This window comes from Oryctolagus cuniculus, chromosome 1, assembly GCF_964237555.1.
Source record: "Oryctolagus cuniculus chromosome 1, mOryCun1.1, whole genome shotgun sequence".
NCBI classification, from domain to species: Eukaryota; Metazoa; Chordata; class Mammalia; order Lagomorpha; family Leporidae; genus Oryctolagus; species Oryctolagus cuniculus.
The window spans coordinates 10,923,186-10,948,910 of NC_091432.1; the positions used below are offsets into that span (position 1 = coordinate 10,923,186).

Here is a 25,725-nt window from a genome sequence, read left to right on the forward strand (position 1 = left end):
CATGTGGGTGATAGGAGCCCAAACACTTGGACCATCTTCTGCTGCTTTCCTAAGCTGTTAACAGAGATCTGGAACATATGTGGAGCAGCTGGGACATGAACCAGTGCCCGTATGGGATGCCAGCATTGCAAGCAGTGGTGGCTTAACCCACTATGCCACAATGCCAGTCTCTCTATCTTCTTCCCCCACCACTTTTTATGTATTTGAAAAACTTGGAGACAAAGACAGAGAGATAAAAGAGATCTTCCATCTGCTGGTTCATTCCCCAGATGCTGTCAACAGCTGGGCTTGGGCCAGGCAGGAACCAGGATAATAGAATTCCATCTGGGCCTCCCATGTGGGTGGCAGGGACCCAAGCACTAGAACTGTCACCTGATGCTTCCCAGGGGGTGCATTAGCAGAAAGCTGGGACTGAAAGCACATATGGGTTTCCAACCCAGATTCTCTGAAATGGGATGCAGGTGTCCAAAGGAGTGGTCTCCCAAACTGCACTAAATGCCCACCACAAAACCATCTTCTTTAAATTACAAATAGGGGCATAGATCAGTTTGTGGTCTTACAGCCAGGGTCTTGAAGGTCTCCAGTTGTTAGCTCTTCACAAAGTCTAGCTTGGAAGGTCTTGAGTGTCAGTGTTTGTCACTTTCCTTCAGTGTCGAACAGCCTGGCCTACTCCTGGGTACTCAGAAACATCACCACTGTAGCCACTTGCCCTTGATTTTCCATCTTTCCTTTTCATGTCTTGGTGGTTCTGGGAGAAGTAAGAGTTGCCCTACACTCTGTTGGGACAATGAGCCCAGTGTTTCTGGTTCCCAGGTCTTTTTGTGATGCTCCTAGCAGGACCTGCTGATGCCCACTTGGCCTAGCCCTGTTATGAAATGTCACTGTGTTTGGTGCTGTGCAGGTGGACATGGTCGTTTCTGCCTGTCTGCCTGGTGTCGTGATGCAAGGGATGTGCAAGGGAAGTACTAAAGAGGAGAAGCAGCCATGCGTGCGTTTTCATCAGCTGTTTTTATTCTACACTCGTAGAGTGATGGGAGCAGGGTCAAGCATCTCAAGTCTTTTGGACAGTGGCTGTTTTAGGAACAATCAGGAGAATTCTGTCCATCTACGGGGGTGCAGGACAGGGGCCAGATCTCTCTGGAAGTGGTTTCTAAGTTGCAGGTTTAGACTGCGGCAGCCAGGCCGACCTGATTGTTGGCCCGGTCGAAGACGGTGAAGTACTGGCGGATGAAGACGTCACCCAGGATCCAGAGCTCGCCGTAGGAGGTGTCGAGGTTCATGCCCTCGAAGCCGCTGATGCAGTCGTCATCTTCCTGCAGAACAGAGAGCAGCAGAGTAGTCAAGAGAGAGTGTCAGGGTGACAGGGCAGGGTAATACACATTACAGGCTCTCAGGTCTGACTGCAAGGCCTGTGCAAAAGAGGGGCTTCCTGGCTCAGTGTCCAGGCATGTATCTGATGCTGACCTGGGGGGTACCTGCAGAAGCTGCTCACTGCACTCTTGGTATGCAAGGATTGCTGAACATTATCTGATGTCTTTGACAGACCCATGAACTCTGACTTCAGCACCAGGGTTTAGGGAGAAGTCAGCTTCTGGGAAGGGTTTGGAAATCCTGTTAATGCAATTTCTTCTCATTATTCCCATCCTGGCCGTGGAATAGCAGGCAGCCATGGTTCTTTCCCTTCCCTGGGTTACAGGGTTCAGCCTTGGTTATATGTTACACTTGTCTGGGGAGAGCTCCAGGTCTCACTGAAGAAGGTCAGCCCACTGGGGAAAGCTGGTTTTGCACCTGGTCATGTAGTAGAAAGTAAGGAGTATTCTTGTGGCTCACTGGACTAAAGGTGTAGTCACACTCAAGTGATCCCTCTAACTACGCTGTGAGGGTAGAATGAGCTGACATCTCTGGTTTTTACATGAAATGGATGGTTAGGCTGCACCTTGCCCAGAAATGATAGGCAGGACTGAGACTCAGGGCTCAGATGCAGGTGTCTAAATGGACAGAATCCCCTTTTCAAACAAACATCATCATTTTTTGCCTCAATTGACAGAAGTGTGCTTTCCCTTGTGAGAGGGCAGTGTGTGGTCACCTGATAGATGGGCCCATCCTGAGGCTGGCCCAGTGTCCCTTACCTTCAGGATGTAGGCACTGGCAGGCAGAGGGTACTGGACATTGTTGATGGTGAAGACAATGTCAGGCAGGGAGTCTATGGCAGAGCAGCTGATGATATTCTGGGAGGTAAAGAGTGGGAGGGTTACCAGGGATTCACTCCTTCTGAAAGGTACTTCCACCACTTGAGTCTAGAACAGATTTGGGGCTGGACTTGCCTCGCCCAAGAGGTTCTTGGAAGCTCCAATGTAGCTCTGGATGTTGGAAATGGCGCTGGTGGGGCCAGCCAGCAGAGAGGTGCCAGTGTCAACGACGGCCTGGCAGCTATCAGCACAAGCGATGGTCTCTCCATCCATGGTGATGCTGAGGGTGAGATGAAACAAAAGGTCCCCTGATTCCTCAGGATTGAACACCTGCTACCCTAGATGACCTTCCTTCAGGTACAGAACAGCTGGGAGGTTAGGCTACAGAAAGGCCAGGGAAGTCATGACCTGAGATGATTTCTCAGTACTTTTACCCTAATCCTAGACTGCCAGTGAAATTCTTCCTAGGGAACAATGTGTGTGATGTTGCGTGATGTTTCTCGGGTATCCTAAATACTGAGAGGTGTTGATAGGTGGGTTTGCCAGCCCCCCCCCCCCCGCCCCTGCCCTGGGTGTACTGGGAGGTGGACCTGTTTCCTGGATCACAAGGAAGTGACTGTCATCCTTGTAGAGGATGTAGAGGAACCTCTCTCTCCCCTTCCAGAGAGGTTCATTTCCTGGGCTGTCTCTGGTTTGGTCAGTTTCCAGCTTCCTCCTGTGCTGGCTATTCCAGGGAGGTTGGGAGTGCTGGTCAAGTATGAGTCCATAAAGAAATGGGATTAGGGTCCAGGCCAGGATGCCATGCAGCAGTGAGGTCTCACCTGTCCACAGTGATCTGCCAGTAGCCCTCATGAGAAACAGGCACCCAATTCAGACTTCCAGTGTAGTAAGAAGAATCAATGCCACCGAACATCACCAGGCTGCCTTTCTGCTCATCACTGTGGAAAGTGGGGAGGGGGTAGGGTTAGAAGACAGGAATTCATTCATTCATGTGTTTGCCTGTCTGCTATTTACAGCATAAGGGGTACTGTGATGGGTACTCATCGGTGCTAGGAGCTGTGCTGCATGTGTGACCAATGTGCGTTCTTTTCATCTTCTGTCATCCAGGCAATGGTCAGTACTATTATTTCCACTTTACAGAGACTGAATCAAAGAAGAAAGACAACTTGCTCAAGGTCACACAGCTGGAGAGTTGTAGCCTAGAGTAGACCCTAGAATTTCTGGTTCTCAATGTGTGGTTTGTACCCAGATACCCATTCTAGTTGACATGGGGACCAAAAGAGAAGTGAATAGGGGACAGTGTTGGCTTTTAAAGACAGCTGGGGTAGTTCGCTGGTTCTCAGCTGGGGCTGGTATCTCCGTTGTCTGGAGACATTTCTAACTGTCATGATTCTGTTTGGGCAGGGGGTGTCACTGAGATCCAAGGGGTCAGGGCAGGGGTTTAGTACACTCCCTGAGCAGTGCATGTGATAACCCCAACAATACAGAACTGTCAGACCCAAAATGTCCAAGGTGTTGAGCTGGGGTAACCTCTATGTACCTGGGGAGATGCAGTGGCCCACAAAATATACTTAAGTACTCATGAAACAGGTGATGTTTAGGAGTCCCCTGATTATTGAGTGGCCAAGAGACACAGAGGGTAAGAGAGCCCTCATGTTGGGGTGTTTTCCAAGTCTTTACTGCTGTAAGTTTATAGGGATGCAAATACAGATGTTAACAAATTAGTCACCAAAGAGCTGGCCATTTATGAAACACAGCCCCACTCATTTTAACCCACCCAGCTTTGCTGTAAACACATGAGTGTGCAGTGCAGCATCTAGCAAAATTGTTAACACTTGAAGAAAAGCATGAGTGATGGCCAGCTGTTAAGGGAGGACGTTAGGGATAGAGGAAAGTTGGTGACAGCCTTGGTTCTTGTTGCGTAAAAGTCTACTCAGCCAAAACCCACCTGGTTTATTCTTCATTCGTTATTTAATCCTACATTTTGATAAGTAAAAAAGAAACTTGCTTTTATTTTATAATTTCATTGTTAAAGATATATGAGGGCACATCAAAGTATTCCTAGAAAAATAGAATTAAAAGAATATATATTGTAGCCAAACTTTCGGACTCTGCCTTCAAGGGGTCTACAAAATGTTCATGGGAAATGGATTTTATATGAAAACCTATGTATGGGGTGGGGGGCGACACTGTGGTGCAACTGGTAAAGCTGCCACCTGCAGTGCCGGCATCCCATATGGCTGCCAGTTCAAGTTCTGGCTGCTCCACTTCCAATTTAGCTCTCTGCTATGGTCTGGGAAAGCAGTAGAAGATGGCCCAAGTCCTTGGGCCCCTGCACCCGCCTAAGAGGCCTGGAAGAAGCTCCTGGCTTTTGGCTTCAGATTGGCCCAGCTCTGGCCATTGTGGACATTTGGGGAGTGAATCTGTGGATGGAAGACTTCTCTCTCTCTGCCTTTGCCTCTGCCTCTCTGTAACTCTGCCTTTCAGATAAATAAATATTAAAAAAAACCCGGCCGGCACTACGGCTCAATAGGCTAATCCTCCACCTGTGGCGCTGGCACACCAGGTTCTAGTCCTGGTCAGGGTGCTGGATTCTGTCCTGGTTGCCCCTCTTCCAGGCCAGCTCTCTGCTGTGGCCCAGGAGCGCAGTGGAGGATGGCCCAAGTGCTTGGGCCCTGTACCTGCTTGGGAGACCAGGAGAAGCACCTGGCTCCTGCCTTCAGATCAACGCGGTGCGCTGGCTTTAGCGCGCCGGTCATTGGAGGGTGAACCAATGGCAAAAGGAAGACCTTTCTCTCTGCCTCTGTCTCTCACTGTCCACTCTGCCTGTCCAAAAAAACCCAAAAAACAAAAAAACAAAACAAAAAACAAAAAACAAAAACAAAACTAACAACAACAACAACAAAAAACAAACTCAAACTATGCATGGGTTCAAAATATTTGTATCAAAGTAACTTATTTTTAAATTTAAAAGGCAGGGTGGCAGGGTAATTGTGTGAAAGAGAGACAGGGATATTTCAATCACCTGTTCAGCCTCTGCATGTCCACAACACCATGAGCTGAGCCTTTATTGACGCCAGGAACCTTGAACTCAATCTGGGTCTCCATGTGAGTGACAGTGACCCAAGTTCTTGAGTCATCACCTGCCACTATCCAGGTGTGCAGTATGAGAAATTAGGTCCCAACAGAAGAGTCAAGACTCAAACCAGGCACTCAGTATGGGATGTGGGTATCCAAAGCAGTGACTAAACCACTGCAACTAACAGACACTCCCTAAATGTAACTGAATTTCATTTGCTACAAAATTTTTGACATCCCCTCCTAAGTCCCAATCAACTCTTTTCATTTTTTGCTGTGAATTTTGAGCACTGTGTTAAGTGGTTTCACTTTAAATGGCATCTTTTGAGGGTCAAGAATGAGGGAAACAGAACCAGTGAATAAGTGGCTAATGACATTGGAGTTATGTAATTCAGGAGACAAAGACTTATGCTGGTAAATAACAGTGAAGACTGTAATAGATAAATAGATAAATAGATAGATAGATAGATAGATAGATATAGTTATTAATTCCTTGCTGGGCCAGGTGAAAATGGTCTCTGTGGGAGAAGCCCCGGGCTAGTCAACTTACGAGCTCAGGTAGACAGAGAAGAGGTCCTGGGACACCAGGCCCTGGTTCCACATGTTGTCAAAGACGGGCGTGGCATCAGAGGCAGAAATGCTGGGGTAGGCCAGACCCAGGATGCCATCGAAGGGAGCAACCAAGAGGAAGAGGCCAGGCTCTGTCTTGCTCAGGCCAAAGATCTGGTTGGTGTCTTCGATGCTTCCAACCTGTGTAGGGGAAACAGATGATGTCCACCATGAGCACCTGTCCACCTAGCACGCTGGGGTTCGAGCCATGGACTCAGAGTGATCCTGCTTCATTTCCCCCAGGATTCAGCTTCCAGGCCATCAGGATGGAAGGCAGGGAGAGAGACTTTCTCCTGGACTGCATAGCTGATGTCTGTATGGCCACCATGTGTGACTTGCTGTGAGATTCTGTTGCAGAATGGATGGTTACTGCATTTGCATTTCAGATCCAGCAAATTAGGGCCTGTGAGCCCTGCCATGCCTGTGTGGTTTGTAGAGCTTATATGACTAGAAGGAGGGGGAGGAAGAGGAGGAGAGGCTAAAAGACAATTTAGCCTTTCTGTCCCCAGTCCTCACTTTCTCCATGACACTCATCACTGAGGTTGGTTGAGGGCTCCAAGCACCACTCCTCTTTTGCACATCCTGTTCAGCCCCAGAAGTGTATGTGACAGCTCTGCCACATTGCCCGCTCTCTGCCATGTTAAGTTGCTTGTGTGATCTCTGCGATTCGTAATGCTGGTATGAATTTGTTCTGGGGGATTCACCATGGTTCCCAAAGTACCTCACAGCTACCCCAGGGTGGGGCAGTGTAAGGGGGCAGAGACCCCAAGTGCTCACTTTCACAGTGTCGTATCCCAGGATGCCTGTCATGCTGCCAGTGCCATAGGTGATGGAGAGCGTCTCACTGGTGGCCTGGAAGGTGGAGGAGTCATCAGGGTTGAACCGCTTATGCAGGACTGCAAAGCAAGGAAGTGACATAATTAACCTCCGATGGGTCAGCAAGCATCATGTGCTGGTAATGTCTTCCTGGCATCACGTTTCTTGGCTCTGGGTGTTGCTCTGGAGGAGAAAGATGATCTGTACCCCAACATGACCTTTGAGGTGACCTTTAGAGCACTGGTTCTGCTCCTGACTTGTCAGTTGGCACCATCTCACTGGTGGATGGTCCCAGCCTACTCCCTGGGTCCTCCCGGCACTCTTTGAGACAGCAGCCTTGTTGTCCATGGTGCTGAGCACTGTCACAGCCTCCCACACAGCCTAAAACTCAGGTCAAAAAGCTGGAAGAGGATGGAGCTTGAAACACTGTGACTTCCAATGACAACGTCTCCTTTTTAATGAGTTGCTCACTCATCTCCGGGGTGTACCAGCCTGATTCTAAATCCTCTGTGTCACATGCATTCTCAGCATGGCTAGCCAGCCTGGAGCCCTTTATGGCCAAGTCTCACTTTGGACCCTTATAGGCTGTCTGCTCTATGAGAATCTGACCATGTCTATTCATCCCTTTATGCCCCAGAGCACCTGTGTGCAGTGCTTGGCTCCTAGTAGCTGCCCAGGCAAGGCCTGTTGTATGAACCCCTCAGTGGCTCCAAAAGGCTAAAGTGGGAACCGTGAGAAGCCCCTAAGGGGTCAGGATTCCCAACATCAGCTGGTGCCTGGGGAGGGGAGCCCAGGCAGGACCAGGTACTCACTGCATGCAAGACTGGAACAGTAGGTGGAGGGCACCCACAGGTTGGAGGAGCCGGTGTCAAAGATGACAGTGAATTCCTGAGGGGGGGTTCCGATGCTGATGGTGCCAAAGTACTCGGTCTGCAGGGGTGAGAACAGCACAGCTTAAGGACCTGGGGCTTCCCGTGTGGGACCTCCCTAAGGACTGGCTCTTCAGTCCACCTCTCCATCATCTTCTCTCTCACCTCCCCATCCAGTGCATACTCCTTCAAAGCCCGTCCCCGGTCTCCACTCTTCCTTGAAGTCTTTGATTGCTCCCTGATTGCCTCTGACTATTCTCTACTAAGGACCTTTGTATCTAAGGCTGGTCTGCTGTCCTCTGTCAGCCAGTGCCCTGCCTGTGTCCATCTTGCCCTCCTGGAGAGTATACCTTCTCAGAGGATGGGGTGTAACCAGTGGCACCCAGCCAGTCAGGCATTGAGTGCTTGTTCATTAACTTGCTGATTGGGAGACACGTAAGCCACTTAAATATGGGAACCTGTAGAAATCTCTTATTTTTAAACCTCAGTGTGGACAGGAGATTTCAAAAAGGAAACTATTGGTGTTTTCATTCTCAGGGTCGGCACTTTCCCCCTTGCTAGCTCTGCTCCAGTTACCCTGGTGTTTGTGCTATTCTTGGACAAAGACAAGTTCCTTCCCACCGCAGGGCCTTTGCCCTGGCTGTTCCGTAGCCAGGTCTTCCTATGGGTGCCCCTTTTTCATCATTCAGAATTCTCATCAAATGTCACCTGTATGAAGTCTTCTCCACCACTTCATCCAAATTTGCCCCCTCCACTGTTTTTTCTTCCTCTTGGTCCAATTAATGAATGAATGAATTATGCTTAAAGTCCCCTATCATTACTTGAATTCATCTCACATCCTTGTTTGTCCTCCTCTCTTTGAATATGAATCCCTGGAATTTGTCTTGCTCACTGTTGTGTCCTCAGCATGTGCAGAGCCTCTCCACTTGACAGGTGTTTTGTAAATATTTGTGAAATGAATAATGGGCTGATGTTTCTGACCTCTACCGAGGCCATGCTGTGCGGAGCACTTTATGACTTGCAGGCACTCAGCATTAACAGCTCTGTTAATGACTTGCAGGCACCCATGGATGGTGGTTGTGAATGGGTCTGTTCTGTAGACCAGGACATTGAAGCTCAGAGCATGTGACTAAAGGCATTGCTCCCCATCCCCATTTGCAGTAGGTCTGGTGGATCTTTGAGGCCAAGCCCTTGACCACAGGCAAGGCCACTTTGTACCCTTAGCTGTGTGCTATTCACATAGAGGACACGTGGGAGACTACTGAAGACTAGAATGTGTCATTGTCATTGTGTCCCAAATAAGAGGTCTTCAGACTCAAATCTAATGGCATCCCTCCAGGGATTCAAACCAGTCTGTGTGGAAATTATGGTCTGGATAGTATCCTGTCTCTCTCAGGTTTGCTCCACCCATGGCCCCTCAACCTCACTTGGCACCAACCTCCTTCCCTCTCTGCTGTTCTCACACACTCATTTCTTCCTCCCTCAAGTGCACTGGGCTCCCTGTGGCCACAGATTGAGCCTGATCCTCCTGCTCTCTGCAGTCCCACCCTCTTGGAAATTTCTGTTCTTCCTTCATTGCTCCTAGGAGGCTTTCCTCTCCTCCAGGAGCCTCTCATTCACTGAGTGACACCTTCACTTTGTGGCCCTCATCCTAGTTTCATTTCTTACTGGGTGGTGAGGCTCAGTGAGGTCATCTTTCCGCCTTTGCCTTATTGTGACTTTGCTCAGTGCTGCCCCCTGGTCCCAGCACAAAGCTTGACACAAAACAGGGAACTCAGTATAAACAAACATTGAAAGAACCGACGAATGAATGATGAACAATTGGGAGCAACAGTTGTGATTGAGAGTTTTCCTGACAGCCCTGGGCTGCTGAGATCCAGGGAGCAGTCCCTGGCTGTCATCCATTGCCCCCAGACACCCTCTCTCCTCCTGGCTCCGTCCTTGCCGCTGCTCCTTCCCCCTGCCCATGACTCACATCCAGGTAGTTCTCCAGGCTCTCAGTGGACACCGAGGCGAAGGTCTCTTTGGGGAAGTACTTGGTGGCCAGGTTGGGGGTGTGAGTCTTCAGGTAGTCCTGCAGCAAGCCCTTCTCAATCAGGTTCTTCCTCAAGGACTTCTTTCTGACCAGGGGGACCCTGGGGCAGAGCATTGGTGCAGGCATGGTTAGGGGAGGAGGGATAACAGGGTAGTATCCTGCTCAGGAATGCTACAGGGTCCTGAGAAAGACAAGGAAATTGGACTGAGAGAGAAAACTAAGGAGGAGGGGAGAAGTTCCCATTTGTTATCCTGTAGTGTACAGAAGGGAGGCTAGTGATGGGACTCAAACCAAACCCTCAGGGTCTGGGCTGTTAACCATGCCTGCAGTATGGCCTCCCCACAAAGGCAGAAAGATATATAAGGAAGACTCTAGATGGAAGAAATAGGGGAAATAGGACAAACAGCTGGTGTGGGAGGCAGCAGCATGCTGGGAAATTGCCTCTTGGAGCCGCTCTTCCCACTGCCTGACCCCAGACTCACTTGTGGATGACGCACTCAGAGAGTGCCAGCAGGCCGAGCAGCAGCAGCCACTTCATGGTTCTTCCTGGCTCCCAAGTCAGTGGGGAAGGCAGGACGAGTGGAAGGTGTACAGCAACAGGCAAGTTCCGCTACTTATAAATGGCCCGCATCTTGACTGTAATAGGTCTTATCAGCCTGTAAATGCCACCTGCTATCACACTTCCAAACAGAACAGTCTCTGATAAGACAGTCCCACCTCGAGTCACGTTCTGGGGAGCTGCTAGTTGAGCTTTCCACTAACACCACATCCTATGGGTAGAGTGTACCTGCCCAGAGCCCGTGAGCTGTTGAGTGGTGGCTTGAATTATGGAATGAGCAGGGCCCAGGTTACAACTTCCAAGCTTACTGTTTTGACAGAATTGGTCAGAGGTGCACTGAATAGAACACTGAACTGGTATTGAAGGAGATCTGAGTACCCTGATTTGTCCCAGTGGGACAGATACAGGGTTCCTAGAGGGCATCTTCCCAACTTAGTGATGGGTGCTCTTGCTGTATCTGCCACTCCAGAGAGTATGGACAGTTTGTGGTCTGGGGATCAGGCCACATTTCCCTGTGTAGATGGCTTCATGCAGGTATGATGTTATGGGATCTTCATATATGAAGAAGGATTTAGTTTCTGTCCCTGGTTCCTGGTTCATCACTCCCTCCTCAAGGCACAGAGACTAGAATTTTCTTCTCTTGGGTGGATCCCAAACACTTTAATCTCTATTGCCTTCAGTCAGCCATGAAGAAATTCTCTGCTATGTGCTGGTCCGTAGTGTGGTCTAAGACCCTCCTCATCCCAGCGAGGTCCTGCTACACCCATGGGAGGTAGGGATGCTGAGATGTCCTTGCTTGGACCCCACCCATTCTATCAGCAATCATGCCTGTGTAGTGAAGTCTCTCCTCCCCAAAATTAGGATTTGTAGGGATCCTACAAATGTAGGGATTGAGGAACATGTAATTATATGAGGGCAAACAAGTCATTGCATGCAGGGAGGGACACTCCAGCTCCTTGGGGTGGAGCCATTGGTCTCTGGGCCCCTCCAGCTCTCACCCTCTGCATCTCTTCTTCTGGATGCTTATTTCTATCCTTTAAATTGTGAAGCAAAGTGTGTTTCCCTGAGTTCCACGAGCCACTCAGCAAATTAACTACACCTGGAAGGAGCGGCGGCAACTGCAGTTTGTAGCCTGTCAGTCACAAGTTCCTGAGCCCCGTCCTGCCTGATTTTGAAATGAGACTGTGCTGGGAACTGAGCCCTAATTTTGCATACTGAGCCCTAGTTTTGCAATCCTATGCTCTCTCCAGGCAGATAGGAGCAGAACCAAATCCAGTTAAATGCATGGATGCCTGGCTGGTGTCACTGGCTGCAGAATTGGTTGTTGGAGTGTGGAGAAAGTCCCTACCAATCTGGCTTCAGCTGTGAGCTGTGTTGGGAGGGGGCTGTAGGAGAAAACAAGTCTGAGAATGGGTCTACACAAAGTTGGTGTCAGTGAAGTGGGATCTACAAGATGGCTGAGACTCAAGAAGCTTAGGGTTTGGGAGGGGAAGAGTCAGAGGTGGGGGAAGGAACTTGTGGCTCCTAGGTGGCCGCGTGAGCATCTCTGATGTGCTCAGCAGTTGTTCTGCAGTTGGCTACTGGAAGTAAAAGTCCCAGCCAATGGGGAAGTAATTCAGTGGGTGGGGAAGGAAGTGCAGACATATGAGGAATAAAGTAAAATGTACCATCGCATGGTTACTTTACTCTGTAGTGGCTCAAATGAAGGGAAAGGGCTGTTGGCTCTGCACATCACCCACACTCCTGTGGCCCAAAGCACTGCACCTTAGAGACTGCCCAAGTCTCCTTGGAAGGGTATCCCCTGGAGAAACATGCTGGACCAGAAAGTCCTCATCAAATTCCTCCGAATCTGAGTCAGCCATGGCAAGAGAACAGCCTACTTTTGTTCATTGTAGGTGTCAGGGCCAATGTGCTCCATATCAAACAGGCTGTGAAGAAGCTGCTGGGTGACACTGATGTGTCAACATCAGCTCCTGGTTAGTTCTGGTGGATGGAATAAGGTCCAGGTTCCCCTGACTCCTGAAGTTGATGCTCTGATGTCACCAATACAATTGGTATCATCTAAACTGAGTCCTGCAGGCTCATTCTAAATGCTTTTCACTGTAAAACAAGCAAATGAAAGAACCCTGCGAGGTCTTAATATAACACTGACAGGTTCCAAGGGAGCTCCTGCAAGCCACCTACCATTAAATGACTCCAAATAAGTTTTCTGTACTTATTTGCATTTGGGGGAGGTTTAAGAAGTGAGAATATCGGGGCTGGCGCTTTGGTAGAGAAGGTTAAGCTGCCACCAGCAGTGCCAGCATCCCATATGGGTGCTGGTTCGAGTCCCAGCTGCTCCACTTCTGTTCTAGCTCCCTGCTGATGCACCTGGGAAAGGAGTGTGGGATTGCCCAAGAGCTTGGATCCCCACACCCTGTGGAAGAACAGAAAAAAGCTCGTATTTGGATTGGCCCAGCTCCAGCCATTGTGTCCATTTGGGGAATGAACTAGTGAATGAGAGATTTCCCTATCTCTCCTGCTTTCCCTCTGTAATTCTGACTTCAAATAATCAATTAAATATTTTTTAAAGCATGAAATGAAGATTCTAATGAGAAATCTGTTCTAAAATGGCCTGGTGCAACAGTCAGGCAGATTCATCAAGACAACAATGGACAAATGGGCCAGGGTCCCATGGCTCATGCTGGGGGTGGGGAGGACCCTGGGAATGAACAATACAGATGTGAGCACAGATAGGATGTGGAAGTTGGAGTAGTATCACAGGCTTTATGTGTAGAAGTTGTATTTCCTTTACCTGAAGTCTGGTTGGGAACAGATATTTGAGGAGCTAGTAATTCCCTTACTCAGTGCTGTATTCCAGAACCTGGTGATAAAGTCCTACTGGAGGCTGCAGCCAGGAAAGTGAAAGTTGATGACATAAGATACAAGTTATGGGACATGAGGACAGGCTGCCTGTGATGCAGTCGCATAGCTTTCTCCTGATTGTGTTATGGATGGATGTTGGATCTCACTGGGGAATGTCTCCTGCCGTGAGTTGTCAAACAGGAGGCAGGGACATTTGTACTCCAGTGATTTCAATTCGATGTGCTGCTCAGATAAGCTGAGAACTTGGCCCAGGCCCACAGAATGTGATGTAGAGGCTTCAGCACTGGGAGGGATACAAGCTCTGTGTGGTAGCCCCATGTGGATCCTAGTCTGGGGCTGGGGAAACAGCCTGTGGGCACCTCCCAGCAAAGCTTCCTGGGCGTTTGGACTGGAGAATTCCCACTCGAGGGGCATTTCTTTTCTTGTTGTGGATCCTTAACTGTAGCCACCACTGTGATTGAAGGATCTGAAATGATCTTGACCCCTGAAATACTGCCCCCCCCCCATGTCTTGCCTGATGTCAGGGAAACTCTAATGGGGAGGCTGATATGAAGTGTTCTCAGTTACATGGAAATAGGTTGTACATGGTCAGGCTGTCACAGACCTGCAAGGAAGAGCATGAATAGTGAACCTGTTTCCTCTGAAGACTGACTCTGAGACTATGTCGGGGAGTTGCTGGATTATACATTATCCTATAACCGGCTCAGGACTGGGCAGTGAAGGGAGAGGACAGGAGGCCTGGATTACTCTGAGGGAAGCTTTTGTTTGGGAAAGATACTATGTCTTTTCACGTGAGAGATTTTAATACCTACTGGTAGGCTGACATGCTTAGGGACAGACTTCAGGGATCAGGACATCAGTAGGATGATTCTGCTGTGATTTTGGTATTAGTTTTGACGTTGAACTTCCCACAAAGGCCATGTGTTAAAGGCTCGGTCCCCAGTGTGGTGCTGTTGGGAGGGTGTGGAACCATTAAGAAGTGAGATTTTGAGGGAGGTTCTTGGTTGGGTCTTTGGGTCAGAAGTGCCCCTGAAAGTCAGTTCTAGTGTGAAAGCTACTATGAAAAGCCTGAGATTGGTCTGGCTTGCTATGTGATCCTTTTGCACGTGCTTCCCCATCCATGTTGGGCCCCTCATCAGAACCAAGTCCTTTATCATGCATTTGGACTTAGACTATCAACATTGGGAGCTAAATAAATCTCTCTGCTTCATAAGTAGCTTGGCTCAGGTATTTCGTTGTAATAATGAGAAGCTGAATAATACAGCATCTAGTTATCCTCACCCACGGATATTCATGCACCTAGGTAATCTACTCTCAGCTCTCAGGTTTGTGGGTAGGACCAATGACTTTTTTTTGTTTGTTTGTTTTTTTACAGAGAGACAGAGAGAGAGAGACAGAGAGAAAGGTCTTCCTTTTTCCGTTGGTTCACCCCCAAGTGGCCGCTATGGCCAGCGCATTGTGGCCAGAGCACTGTGCCGATCCGAAGCCAGGAGCCAGGTGCTTTCTCCTGGTCTCCCATGGGGTGCAGGGCCCAAGAACTTGGGCCATCCTCCACTGTACTTCCGGGCCACAGCAGAGAGCTGGACTGGAAGAGGAGCAACCGGGACAGAATCTGGTGCCTCAACCGGTACTAGAACCCGGTGTGCTGGCGCCGCAGGCGGATGATTAGCCTAGTGAGCCGTGGCGCCAGCCAACAATGACTTGCTTTTAACTAATAAAATAGAGCAAAGCAGATGAGACATCACTATTGGGGTTATAGTATATAGGATTTGAAATTTGAATTTCTGTGTTGCTGATGGACTCTGGTTGAACTCTCTCCCTGTTGACTCTGATGAAGCAAACTGCCCTATGTAGAGGCCTACACAGCAAGGCATTGAGGGTGGCCTCAACCAACAGTCTAGGAACTGAGGGCCCTTGTATGACACTAGGAAATGAACAATCCCCACACCCAGTGAGCATGGAAGTGATCCTTCTCCAATTGAGCATCAGATGAGTCCACCGCTTTGGCTGACCCATCGTCGGCAGCCTTGTGAGATACTAACACGGAGAACCCTTCCCAGCTTATCCTGGATTCATGACCCCCAAGAAACTATGACATAATAAACGTAGGTGTTGCAAGCTTAAACTTGTGTTGATTTGTCATCAACAATAGTAAACAGGCCTGGAAACCTCCTGAGATGTCTACCTCCCCACCTGGGTGCCTCCTGCTCTTCCCCACTTGGGGCCATTTCCAGACAACGTGAGTGATCTGAGAAGCAGGAGGTTGATGTCGTTGGAGAGGTTCTATGCAAACCTTCATCAACACAGTACTTGAATTTCATTGACTCCTTGGTTCTTCTGAATACTTTGTGATATATGACATTTTTCTTTTCATTTTAAATCACTATTTCTGCTTATCACCATTGACACAGTTGAGGGGTCAAGTTATCAGTTCAGGTTCTCATAACCAAGTGGTGGCACTGGCAGGATTGGACTCTGGGTCTCAGAAGAGCTCTTGCCTTGGAAGGCTCTTGTTCCGTCTGGTTTCTGTCCATGGATTAGGGTCTAAGTGGGCATTCTGTGATGACCACCCCAGGGGCACTCAGAGAAGCCATCTCCCTGGCCCCCTTTACCTGAACTCCTGTGAGACAGAGGGTAATCTTGACTCTGTGGCCATCTGATCAGCAGCCAGACCTGATCTGGACTGGCAGCAAAGAAGCCATATCATCTTACTGTGCCAGGCTGGTCCAGCGGAAAGATTAGACAACAACATTTACCTTGCCATTAGCCCTGCTGGCACCCAGTGTGGCAGTGCCTGGCCTTGAGCTCACTGGAGATAGTCTCTAATGCAGGCACCTCTTGCCAAGGTCCCAGGTGTTCAGAACGTTTCATGAAAGTGTCAGATTAAGCAATGGATTGAGGTTGAACAAACCATTCCTGGAAGTCAGTGATAGAGCACTTAAGCCTGACAGGTGCTATGGAACTGGACTGATCTGCCTTGAGACAGCTGGTCCCTCGGAGCTTTCCATCAAAGTCTTAGCCCAGGGCATGATCTTCCAACCACACAGGAGAACCATGCTCTCTATTTCTTAGTCCCAGACCTGGCTGCTCTTCCATAGAGTGTGCACATAACATGACGGGGCTTCAACAAGTTCATGGAAAGTGGAATTAAAGATAAGTTTATCTTGGGTCAAAACATCTTTAAATCTGGGCATAATTATTCATTGTACACATTTTCTGTGAACATGTTGATGTACTCTTATACATGATTAGTGTAGATTACTTATACATAAATAAAAAATTTTTTAAAATGTGTTTATTTATTTGAAAGGCAGATTTACAGAGAAGTAGATGCAGAGAGAGAGAGAAAGAGAGGTCTTCCATCTTCTGGTTCACTTCCCAAGTGGCTGCAATAGCTGGAGCTGCACCTATCTGAAGCCAGGAGCCAGGAGCTTCCTCTGGGTCTCCCGTGTGGGTGCAGGGCCCCAAGCACTTTGGGCCATCCTCTACCGCTTTCCCAGGCCGCAGCAAAGAGCTCTATTGGAAGTGGAGCAGCCAGGACTTGAACTGGCACCCATATGGGATGCTGGCACTGCAGGCAGTGGCTTTACCTTCTAAGCCATAGTATATATAAAGTAAATAAGTAAATAAAAATTTTAAGCACAAGTATCTGATGTAGTGGTAATGTTTCTGCTTGAAATGTCTGCATCCAATATTGGAGTTTCTGGGTTCGAGACCCACTTATTTATTTATTTTTTTGACAGGCAGAGTGGACAGTGAGAGAGACAGAGAGAAAGGTCTTCCCCTTGCCACCGGCCACTCTGCAATGGCCGCCGTGGCCGGTGTGCTGCAGCCGGTGCATCGCACTGATCCAAAGCCAGGAGCCAGGTGCTTCTCCTGGTCTCCCATGGGGTGCAGGGCCCAAGCACTTGGGCCATCCTCCACTGCACTCCCTGGCCACAGCAGAGAGCTGGCCTGGAAGAGGGGCAACCGGGACAGAATCCGGCGCCCCAACTGGGACCAGAACCCGGTATGCTGGCGCCACAGGCAGAGTATTAGCCTATTGAGCCGTGGCGCCGGCTGAGACTCACTTCTGCTCTCAGTTACAGCTTTCTGCCAATGCATATCCTTGGAAGCTGCAGGTCATAGGTCAAGAACTTGGGTTATTGCTCCCCAAGTGAGATTCATACTAAGTCCTGGGTCCCAGGGTTAATCGTGGCCCAGCCATAGCTGTGACAGGCATTTGGAGAGTGTTTCCATTTGTCTCTGTGTGTCTTCTACAAAATAGAAATGAAACTATTTAAAAAATGACTGATAACTATATTATTCATAACTGACCACTACTAATATTGCAAATGAATATATTTTTTTACTTACAAATATGGGACCACACCATGTAGAATATACTGTCTTGCACCTAGTTTTTAAAAGAAAATGGAAGTGTTTATGTATTTTCTAAGTGATTTCTTACTAAGTCTATAAAACCTTTAAGCTTTTATTTACTTTAAAAATATTTATTGTTGGCTGGCGCTGCGGCTCACTAGGCTAATCCTCCGCCTTGTGGCGCCGGCACACCGGGTTCTAGTCCCTGTCGGGGCACCGAATTCTGTCCCGGTTGCCCCTTTTCCAGGCCAGCTCTCTGCTGTGGCCCGGGAGTGCAGTGGAGGATGGCCCAAGTGCTTGGGCCCTGCATCCCATGGGAGACCAGGATAACTACCTGGCTCCTGCCATCGGATCAGCGCGGTGCGCTGGCCGCAGCGGCGGCCATTGGAGGGTGAACCAACGGCAAAGGAAGACCTTTCTTTCTGTCTCTCTCTCTCTCACTGTCCACTCTGCCTGTCAAAAATTAAAAAAAAATATTTATTGTATGTTTGAATATCAGAGTGATGGAGAGGGAGATATGGGAGAGGGAGAGTGATCTTTAATCCAGTGGTTTACTTTTCAAGTGGCCACAGTTCAGATTGAGCCAGGTGCAGAAACTACCTGGGTTTCCAATGTGGGTAGCAAGAGCCCAGTAATTTCTTGCTTCCTCCTCTATTTAACTGGGCACATTAGTAGGAAATTGATTTTTTTAAAGATTTATTTTTTTTTTTTGATAGAAAAAACTTTTATTTAATAAATATAAATTTCCAAAGTACAGCTTATGGATTACAATTGCTTTTACCTCCCATAACTTCCCTCCCACCTGCAACCCTCCCATCTCCCACTCCCTCTCCCATTTCACTTGCATCAAGATTCATTTTCAATTATCTTTAACACCATAAGGTCTTTTTTTTTTTTCTGTTATTATTTTTTTTTAAACTTTTATTTAATGCATATAATTTTCCAAAGTACGACTTATGGATTACAATGGCTTCCCCCCCATACCGTCCCTCCCACCCACAACCCTCCCCTTTCCCACTCCCTCTCCCCTTCCATTCACATCATGATTCATTTTCGATTCTCTTTATATACAGAAGATCAGCTTAGTATACATTAAGTATGGATTTCAACAGTTTGCTCCCACACAGAAACATAAAGTGAAAAATAATAGATGATTTTTTTAAATGATGATGAAATCAGAGCAGACCTATTGTCATGTTTAATCCCGGTGAGAGTCAAGTTGGGAATTGATAATTTCTTTTTTTTTTTTTTTTTTTAAAAAAAAAAAAAAAGATTTATTTTATTTATTTGAAAGACAGAGTTACAGAAAGAGGTAGAGACAGAGAGGTCTTCCATCTGCTGGTTCACTCCCCAACTGGCTTCAACGGCTGGGACTGCGCCAATCTGAAGCCAGGAGCCAGGAACTTCCTCCGGGTCTCCCACATGGGTGCAGGGGCTCAAGCACTTGGGCCATCTTCTGCTTTCCCAGGCCATGGCAGAGAGCTGGATCGGAAGAGGAGCAGCCGGGACTGAACCAGCACCCATGTGGGATGCCAGCGCCCCAGGCCAGGGCCTTAACTCGCTGCGCTACAGCGTCGGCCCCGGGAATCGAATTCTAAGCAGAGCAGGTGGGACTTGAACCAGTGCTTAAGTATGGCATTCTGGCATCTCAGACAGCAGCTTAACCTGCCATTGCCACATCACCACACTCTAAACTTCTCTGGAAACATAATATGCACACAGAGAATGGGGCATATCATGAAGGAATAACTTGATGGATTTTCGCAAACAGCGCATTCATGAGTCAGGTTGCTGTTACTATTAAAAATATCAGGGACAGGAAATTTTATACAAAATTTCTGTTGGCTCTTGCTCTGGAGAATCACATTCTAAGATTGGGCAGTTCCCACTGGAACAGATCCTGGTGACAGAGGACTTGCTGTGGAGGCCTGAGGGGGCCCGGGGAATTACATGGCCAGGACAGGGAGTGTGCGTGTCTGAGTCTTCTCTTCTTACAAAGTCACCAGAATTCAGTCATGGGGGCTCCACTCTAGTGACCCAGTCTAGTCCACCACTTCCCAAAGGCCACACCCATAAACACTGGAGTTGGATGAAGTTTCCACCCAGTTAATATTAATTTAAGAGCCTAGGGACTAAAAATCCTGTTTGGGCTTAGAGGGACAGCCATGTTCAAACCATGGCACCAGCAACCACGTCCAGAGGGAGACACAGAGCATTACAAGTAGCCCCAAAGCTCCCTCAGGCTCTTGCCCCTAGACCAAGAATATCACTGCTCTAACTCCACGCAGCATGCATGCACTTTGCCTGTCTTTGTACTTTAAATAAATGACACTGTACAGCACATGCTCTTGTGTCTCACTTCTTTCCTCAAAATGTTTGTGAAATTCATCTGGGTATGTGCGGTTATAAGTGGGTTATTTTGCTTGTATGTTAGTCCATTATGTTAATATAATCGTATTGATCTATTCTTCAATTTATGGGCAGTTTGGACGGTTCCATGGTGGGGTTCATGTGAACAGTGATGTGTGAACATTCTAGTACACATGTTTTGGAGAGCCTATGTGTGTGCTTTCATTTGGAATATAACTGAGTGGAGCTGCTGAATCATAGTAGAGGCATTTGTGTAGCTTTAGTGAAACTGCTACACAGTTTTCCACAGTGATTGTGTCATTTAATTATGCCACCTGCCCTGTATCAGAATTCCATGTCCTCATCAACACTTGGTGTATTGGTCATTTTAATTTTAACCAAAATGTCTATTTTGCTCCAATACATTACATTTCAGGTATTATATTAGTGGCATTGGATCTGGGAAAACATGGTATTTGTCTTTTTTGTGATTGGCTTAATTCACTAAGTATAATGGCTTCTAGTTGTGACCATCTTGTTGCAAAAGGCAGGATTTAGTTTTTTTCTTTTTATAGCTGAGTAGTATTCCATAGTGTATATATATCATAATTTCTTTATTCAGTTGATAGTTGATAAAATTCTGGGTTGATTCCATATCTTAGTTATTGTGAATTGTGCTGCTTTTGCCTGTACAAATATGTATGGTCTGTGACCTGGGATTTATGTTTGCCAGACCAGCATGCACCGGGAGTGTTTAGTTCACATTGCCAGCAGTTGTGCTTTAACTTGGCTCTTGCTTTGTGCAAATATATATCATTAGTGTTTTGCTTCTGTACAGGAACAGAAACAGTTGTTCTGCACCTCCTAACCTTGAGCCATATCTTATTGGGCCTGAACTTGAAAACTTGCCTTCATGACAAGAACCTTAACAAAGGTGTTTTGAACTAGATTTGAAGGGAGGGCACCAGTTCTGGCCATTGCACAAGTTGGTGATTGAACAGTTAAAGAGATAAAGGAGCATGGGGGGGAAATAAAAATTCTTCCCAGTGAGCTACCTCTGAAATATGGGCTATATAGAAAAAGACCTTATGGAGGTAGACCCAAAAGTGGGAGAGACCTGAGAAAGGAGAACCCCACAGAACATCCCAGAGGACCTGTCTCCACAAGTCTAGGTCATGAAGGGATCTACACCTAAAGAGGTGACTAGATGGAATAGGCCACCTGTGTCTTCAAAAGGGATACCTAAATTATGACCCCAAACCAACCAGATGTTTAGGGAAATAGCAACTAGTGGGACCAGGAATTTGATTTTGTAAGATATGATGAGAGCTGGCAGGACAGAGAGGGTCCAGAGGTCACAGTGTAGTGAGGCTTGCAGAAAAAGAGATGGGAATCTTGTCAGAATCTAGGGGTAAATTAAGGAGTCACTAGGGGACAGAATCTATGACCTTATTCTAGACCATACCCTGTCTCTACGGCAGATTGATCTCTATCCATGGAAAGAACAGAGTGCGTTTATCAGCCCAACATTCTTTTTTTTTATTCAATTAATGCATTTTTACATAGATACAACTTTAGAAATATAGTGGTTCTTTCCCTCATGCCCCCCCCACCCCGCTCCCATCCCACCTCTCATTTCCTCTCCCATCTCCTTCTTCATTATGGATCATTTTTAATATGACTTTATATACAGAGGACCAACTCTATGCTAATCATAGATTTCAACAATTTGTCCCCATGCCCACACACAACATATAGAGTACAGTTTGGGGAGAGAATTTGCAGTCGATTATCATATTACATTCAATAGGGACAGAGGTCCTACCTGGGGAACAAGTGCACAGTGACTACTTTTGTTTCTTTAACAATTAACACTCTTTTATGTGACGTCAGTGATCAACAGAGGCTCTTGTCGCGGGCTGCCAAGGCTATGGAAGCCTTTTGTGACCATAGACTCCTTTGGTATTTGGACACGGCCATAAACAAAGTAGATGTTCTCTTCTCCCTTCAGAGAAGTGTGTCTCCTTCTTTCAATACCCTTTCTTTGTTCTGAGGTCTCACAGAGATCCTCCATGTAGGATTTTTTTTCCACAGAGTCTTGTCTTTCCGTGCCTGAAATGCTCTTGCAGGCCTTTCAGCCCAACATTCTAATAGGCTGTCTGAGTGTGGGATCCAATCAAGGAGCTTTGGAAAAATACCAGAATGTTTTCATGTTCTGAGTTTCACCTTTTCCCTGTCTCATGTGATGGACTGATCCCCAATTAAGAAACATGAGCTGGACAAGACCAACATTCCCAGAACTAAGATGTGAAGTCAAGAGGGTGGAGCTTCTAGCGTTACAGCTTGGGAGGACTCTGAAAGAGTAGGTCACAGGCACTTGGGTCTAACATAAAGTAAGGAGTCATTAGAGCGCTGGGGCACAGAGCCTATGGTCTCACTCCAGACCATGCCCCATTTCAACTGTGCTGCTACATGTAGGAAGTGCACTTTATGGGCTGTCAGGGTCTGGAATCCAGCCAAGAGACTTTCAGAAAGCACTGGGATGTAGTCCCAGCCAGGATCCACCAGTCATCCCAAGGTCTTTTTCCATTTTCTCATGATGGGCCATTCCCTTGCAAGAGAGAAAGAGATTAGAAGAGTCTCAACTCCTGATTGTTGATCCGGCCCTGGTCAGGAAGCCTGACTCCTGAGTCTTAAGACCAGCATCCACACTAACCATTTTTAACTGGCAGACAGGGACCTGGTGTGTGAGTAGGGGGTGGGTATGCCATGGGGGAAGAGTGAGGCTCTGTGAGAAACAGAAGCAGAGCAGTCATCTCACTCACCCATTCAGTGAGGCAACCCGATGCTAATCTGAATCTCCCTTTGTGAGAGCCCTAGTCACGGCAACTTTTCTTTTTCTTTCTTTTTTTCTTTTTTTCTTCTTCTTTTTTTTTTTTTTTTTTTTTTGACAGGCAGAGTTAGACAGAGAGAGAGAGATACAGAGAGAAAGGTCTTCCTTCCGCTGGTTCACCCCCTAAATGGCTGCTATGGCCGGCGCATCACACTGATCCGAAGCCAGGAGCCAGGTGCTTCCTCCTGATCCCCCATGCAGGTGCAGGGCCCAAGCACTTGGGCCGTCCTCCACTGCCTTCCTGGGCCACAGCAGAGAGCTGGACTGAAAGAGGAGCAACCGGGACAGAACCAACTCCCCAACCGGGACTAGAATCCCAGGTACCAGCGCTGCAGGCGGAGGATTAGCCTAGTGAGCTGCGGCAACTTTTCAATGGATGAAAGCTGTGCTTTGTTTTTCCCAAAGGAAGGGGCTCTGCTTTGGCTCTCTTTGAGAGCCTGATTTAGGGACTTTGTTATTTCCTTGTATCTAGGAATCTGTAACTTGTTAGGGAAATGCTGGGACTGCTTGAAGTTTATAGAAGTAGGAATTTGTTGCATGGTCCATATCCTCTCTGGGGCTAATTTTTTCTCCCCAAAGGTGGGGATAAGGGTTAAATAATTAACTTTCTAGTGGACTAGCTATGCTCCCCCCCCCCCCCCCCCCCCGGATGCCTGGTAGCTACGATTTTCTAGGAAGTTAAGCTAATGTACAAGACCAGAGTCTCAGGCTGGGAAAGGAAACAGACTATAACCCATTTACATGTAATGATCTACATTTTAGATTGTTTTGCACCCCCTCAAGAGATGTTCTTTAAGTCCTCAGTGAGGACCTGTCTACATAGGTGCAGGACTACCTAAGTTAGCTGTTACTTGAAGCCCTGTTTTTAGGAACTGACAAGAAGGGCTTTTTAGGTGGATAGGCTTTAAGGCCTGGCCAGGTATGTGTGAAGCCCAGACCTATCCATGGAGCACTGGAAGAGAATTACAAGAGAAACAGGAATCTCCTATAGGGAGGCACCCTGTTGACTCTTATTACATGGCTGGACTAGGAGGAGAGCTGAATAGGAGGCTGGTACAAATAGGCAACTTACGTTTCACTGACCCTAAGCCATCCCCTCAATAGCAATGGTTATCTATTTTTTGCTTTTATCAAGAAGTCTTGGCATATGCCAATGTCTTGTAGAGCTTCCCTGATGTTTTCCTCTAGTAATTTGATGCTATCAGGTCATAGATTTAGATCCTTGATCTATTGTGAGTTGATTTTTGTATAAGGTGTAAAGTAGAGGTCTTGTTTCATACTTTGCATACGTAGATCCAATTTTTCCAACACCATTTGTTGAAGAGAATGTCCTTTTTCCAGGGATTAATTTTATCTTGTTTGCCAAAGATTAGTTGGTTGTAGATGTGTGGATTAATTTCTATTCTGTTCCATTGTTCTACGTGTCTGTTTTTATGCCAGTACCAGGCTATTTTGATTATAACTGCCCAATAATATGTCTTGAAATCTGGTATTGTGATACCTCCAGCTTTTTTTTTAATTGCTGTTTAAGATTTATTTAGCTATTTGGGGTCTCTTGTGCTTCTATTTGAATTTCAGAATTGCTTTTTTATAGATCTGAGAAAGATGTCCTTTTATTTTTTTTAATTTTATTTAAAGTTTTTATTTAATGAATGCGTTTTTCATAGGTACAACTTTAGGAATATAGTGGTTCTTTCCCCCATACCCACCCTCCCTCCTCGACTCCCATTCCCACCTCTCTCTCTCTCTCTCATCCCCTTCTTCATTATGGTTCATTTTTAGTTTGATTTTGTATACAGAGGACCAACTCCAGTTAAGGACAGATTTCAACACACACACACACACACACACACAACATATAGAGTACAGTTTGAGAAGATTTGCAGTTAATTTTCATGGTACAACTCATTAAGGACAGAGGTCCTTCATGGGGAATAAGTACACAGTGACTTCTGTTGTTCCTTTAACAATTGACACTCTTATTTATGATGTCAGTGATCACCTGAGGCTCTTGCTATGGGCTGCCACCCCTATGGAAGCCCTCTGTGACCATAGACTCCATTGGTATTTGGACACAGCCATAAGCAAAGTGAATGTTCCCTCCTCCCTTCAGAGAAAAGTGTCTCCTTCTTTGATGGCCCCTTCTTTCCCCTGAGGTCTCACAGAGCTCCTTCATGTAGGATATTTTTTTTTTTTTTGACAGGCAGAGTGGACAGTGAGAGAGAGAGACAGAGAGAAAGGTCTTCCTTTGCCGTTGGTTCACCCTCCAATGGCCGCCGCGGCTGGCGCGCTGCGGCCGGCGCACCGCGCTGATCCGATGGCAGGAGCCAGGAGCCAGGTGCTTTTCCTGGTCTCCCATGGGGTGCAGGGCCCAAGCACCTGGGCCATCCTCCACTGCACTCCCTGGCCACAGCAGAGGGCTGGCCTGGAAGAGGGGCAACCGGGACAGAATCCGGCGCCCTGACCGGGACTAGAACCCGGTGTGCCGGCGCCGCTAGGCGGAGGATTAGCCTAGTGAGCCGCGGCGCCGGCCCATGTAGGATATTTTTTGCCACAGAGTCTTTGTCCTTTTTATTTGGATTGGAATTGTACTAAATCTGTAAATTGCTTTGGATAGTGTGGACATTTTGATGATATTCTTCCAATCCATGAACATGCAAGATTTTTACTTTTTTGTGTGTCTTCTTCTATATTTTTTTTTTAAAAAGATTTATTTATTTATTTGAAAGTTACACACAGAGAGAAGGAGAGGCAGAGAGAGAGAGAGAGAGAGAGAGAGAGAGAGGTCTTCCATCCACTGGTTCACTCCCCAATTGACTGCAATGGCCAGAGCTGCGCCGATCCGAAGCCAGGAGCCAGGAGCTTCTTCCGGGTCTCCCCACGTGGGTGCAGGGGCCCAAGGACCTGGGCCATCTTTCACTGCTTTCCCAGGCCTCAGCAGAGAGCTGCATTAGAAGTGGAGCAACTGGGACTTGAACCGGCGCCCCTATGGGATGCCGGCACTGCAGGCGGTGGCTTCACCTGTTACACCACAGTGTCGGCTCCCTTCTATGTCTTTCTTTAATTTTTTAAAAAATTTTAATTGCAGACTTTTCACCTCC

The 25,725-nt window shown here is 47.4% G+C and overlaps 2 protein-coding genes across 7 annotated transcripts in view; one reads left to right on the forward strand and one right to left on the reverse strand.

Moving 5' to 3' along the window:
- VWCE (von Willebrand factor C and EGF domains) overlaps positions 1-25,725 on the forward strand; it is a 112,866-nt gene that overhangs the window by 46,600 nt on the left and 40,541 nt on the right. The gene's annotated exons all lie outside the window — the stretch shown is intronic.
- Positions 1,164-10,134, reverse strand: LOC138844145 (pepsin II-1-like). Its single transcript, XM_070051168.1, has 9 exons — positions 10,079-10,134; positions 9,537-9,696; positions 7,505-7,622; positions 6,654-6,772; positions 5,818-6,017; positions 3,011-3,127; positions 2,325-2,469; positions 2,130-2,228; positions 1,164-1,313 (listed from the first exon to the last, which is right to left on the reverse strand). Exons 1-9 carry the CDS (start codon positions 10,132-10,134, stop codon positions 1,164-1,166), a joined length of 1,164 nt encoding a protein of 387 aa, XP_069907269.1.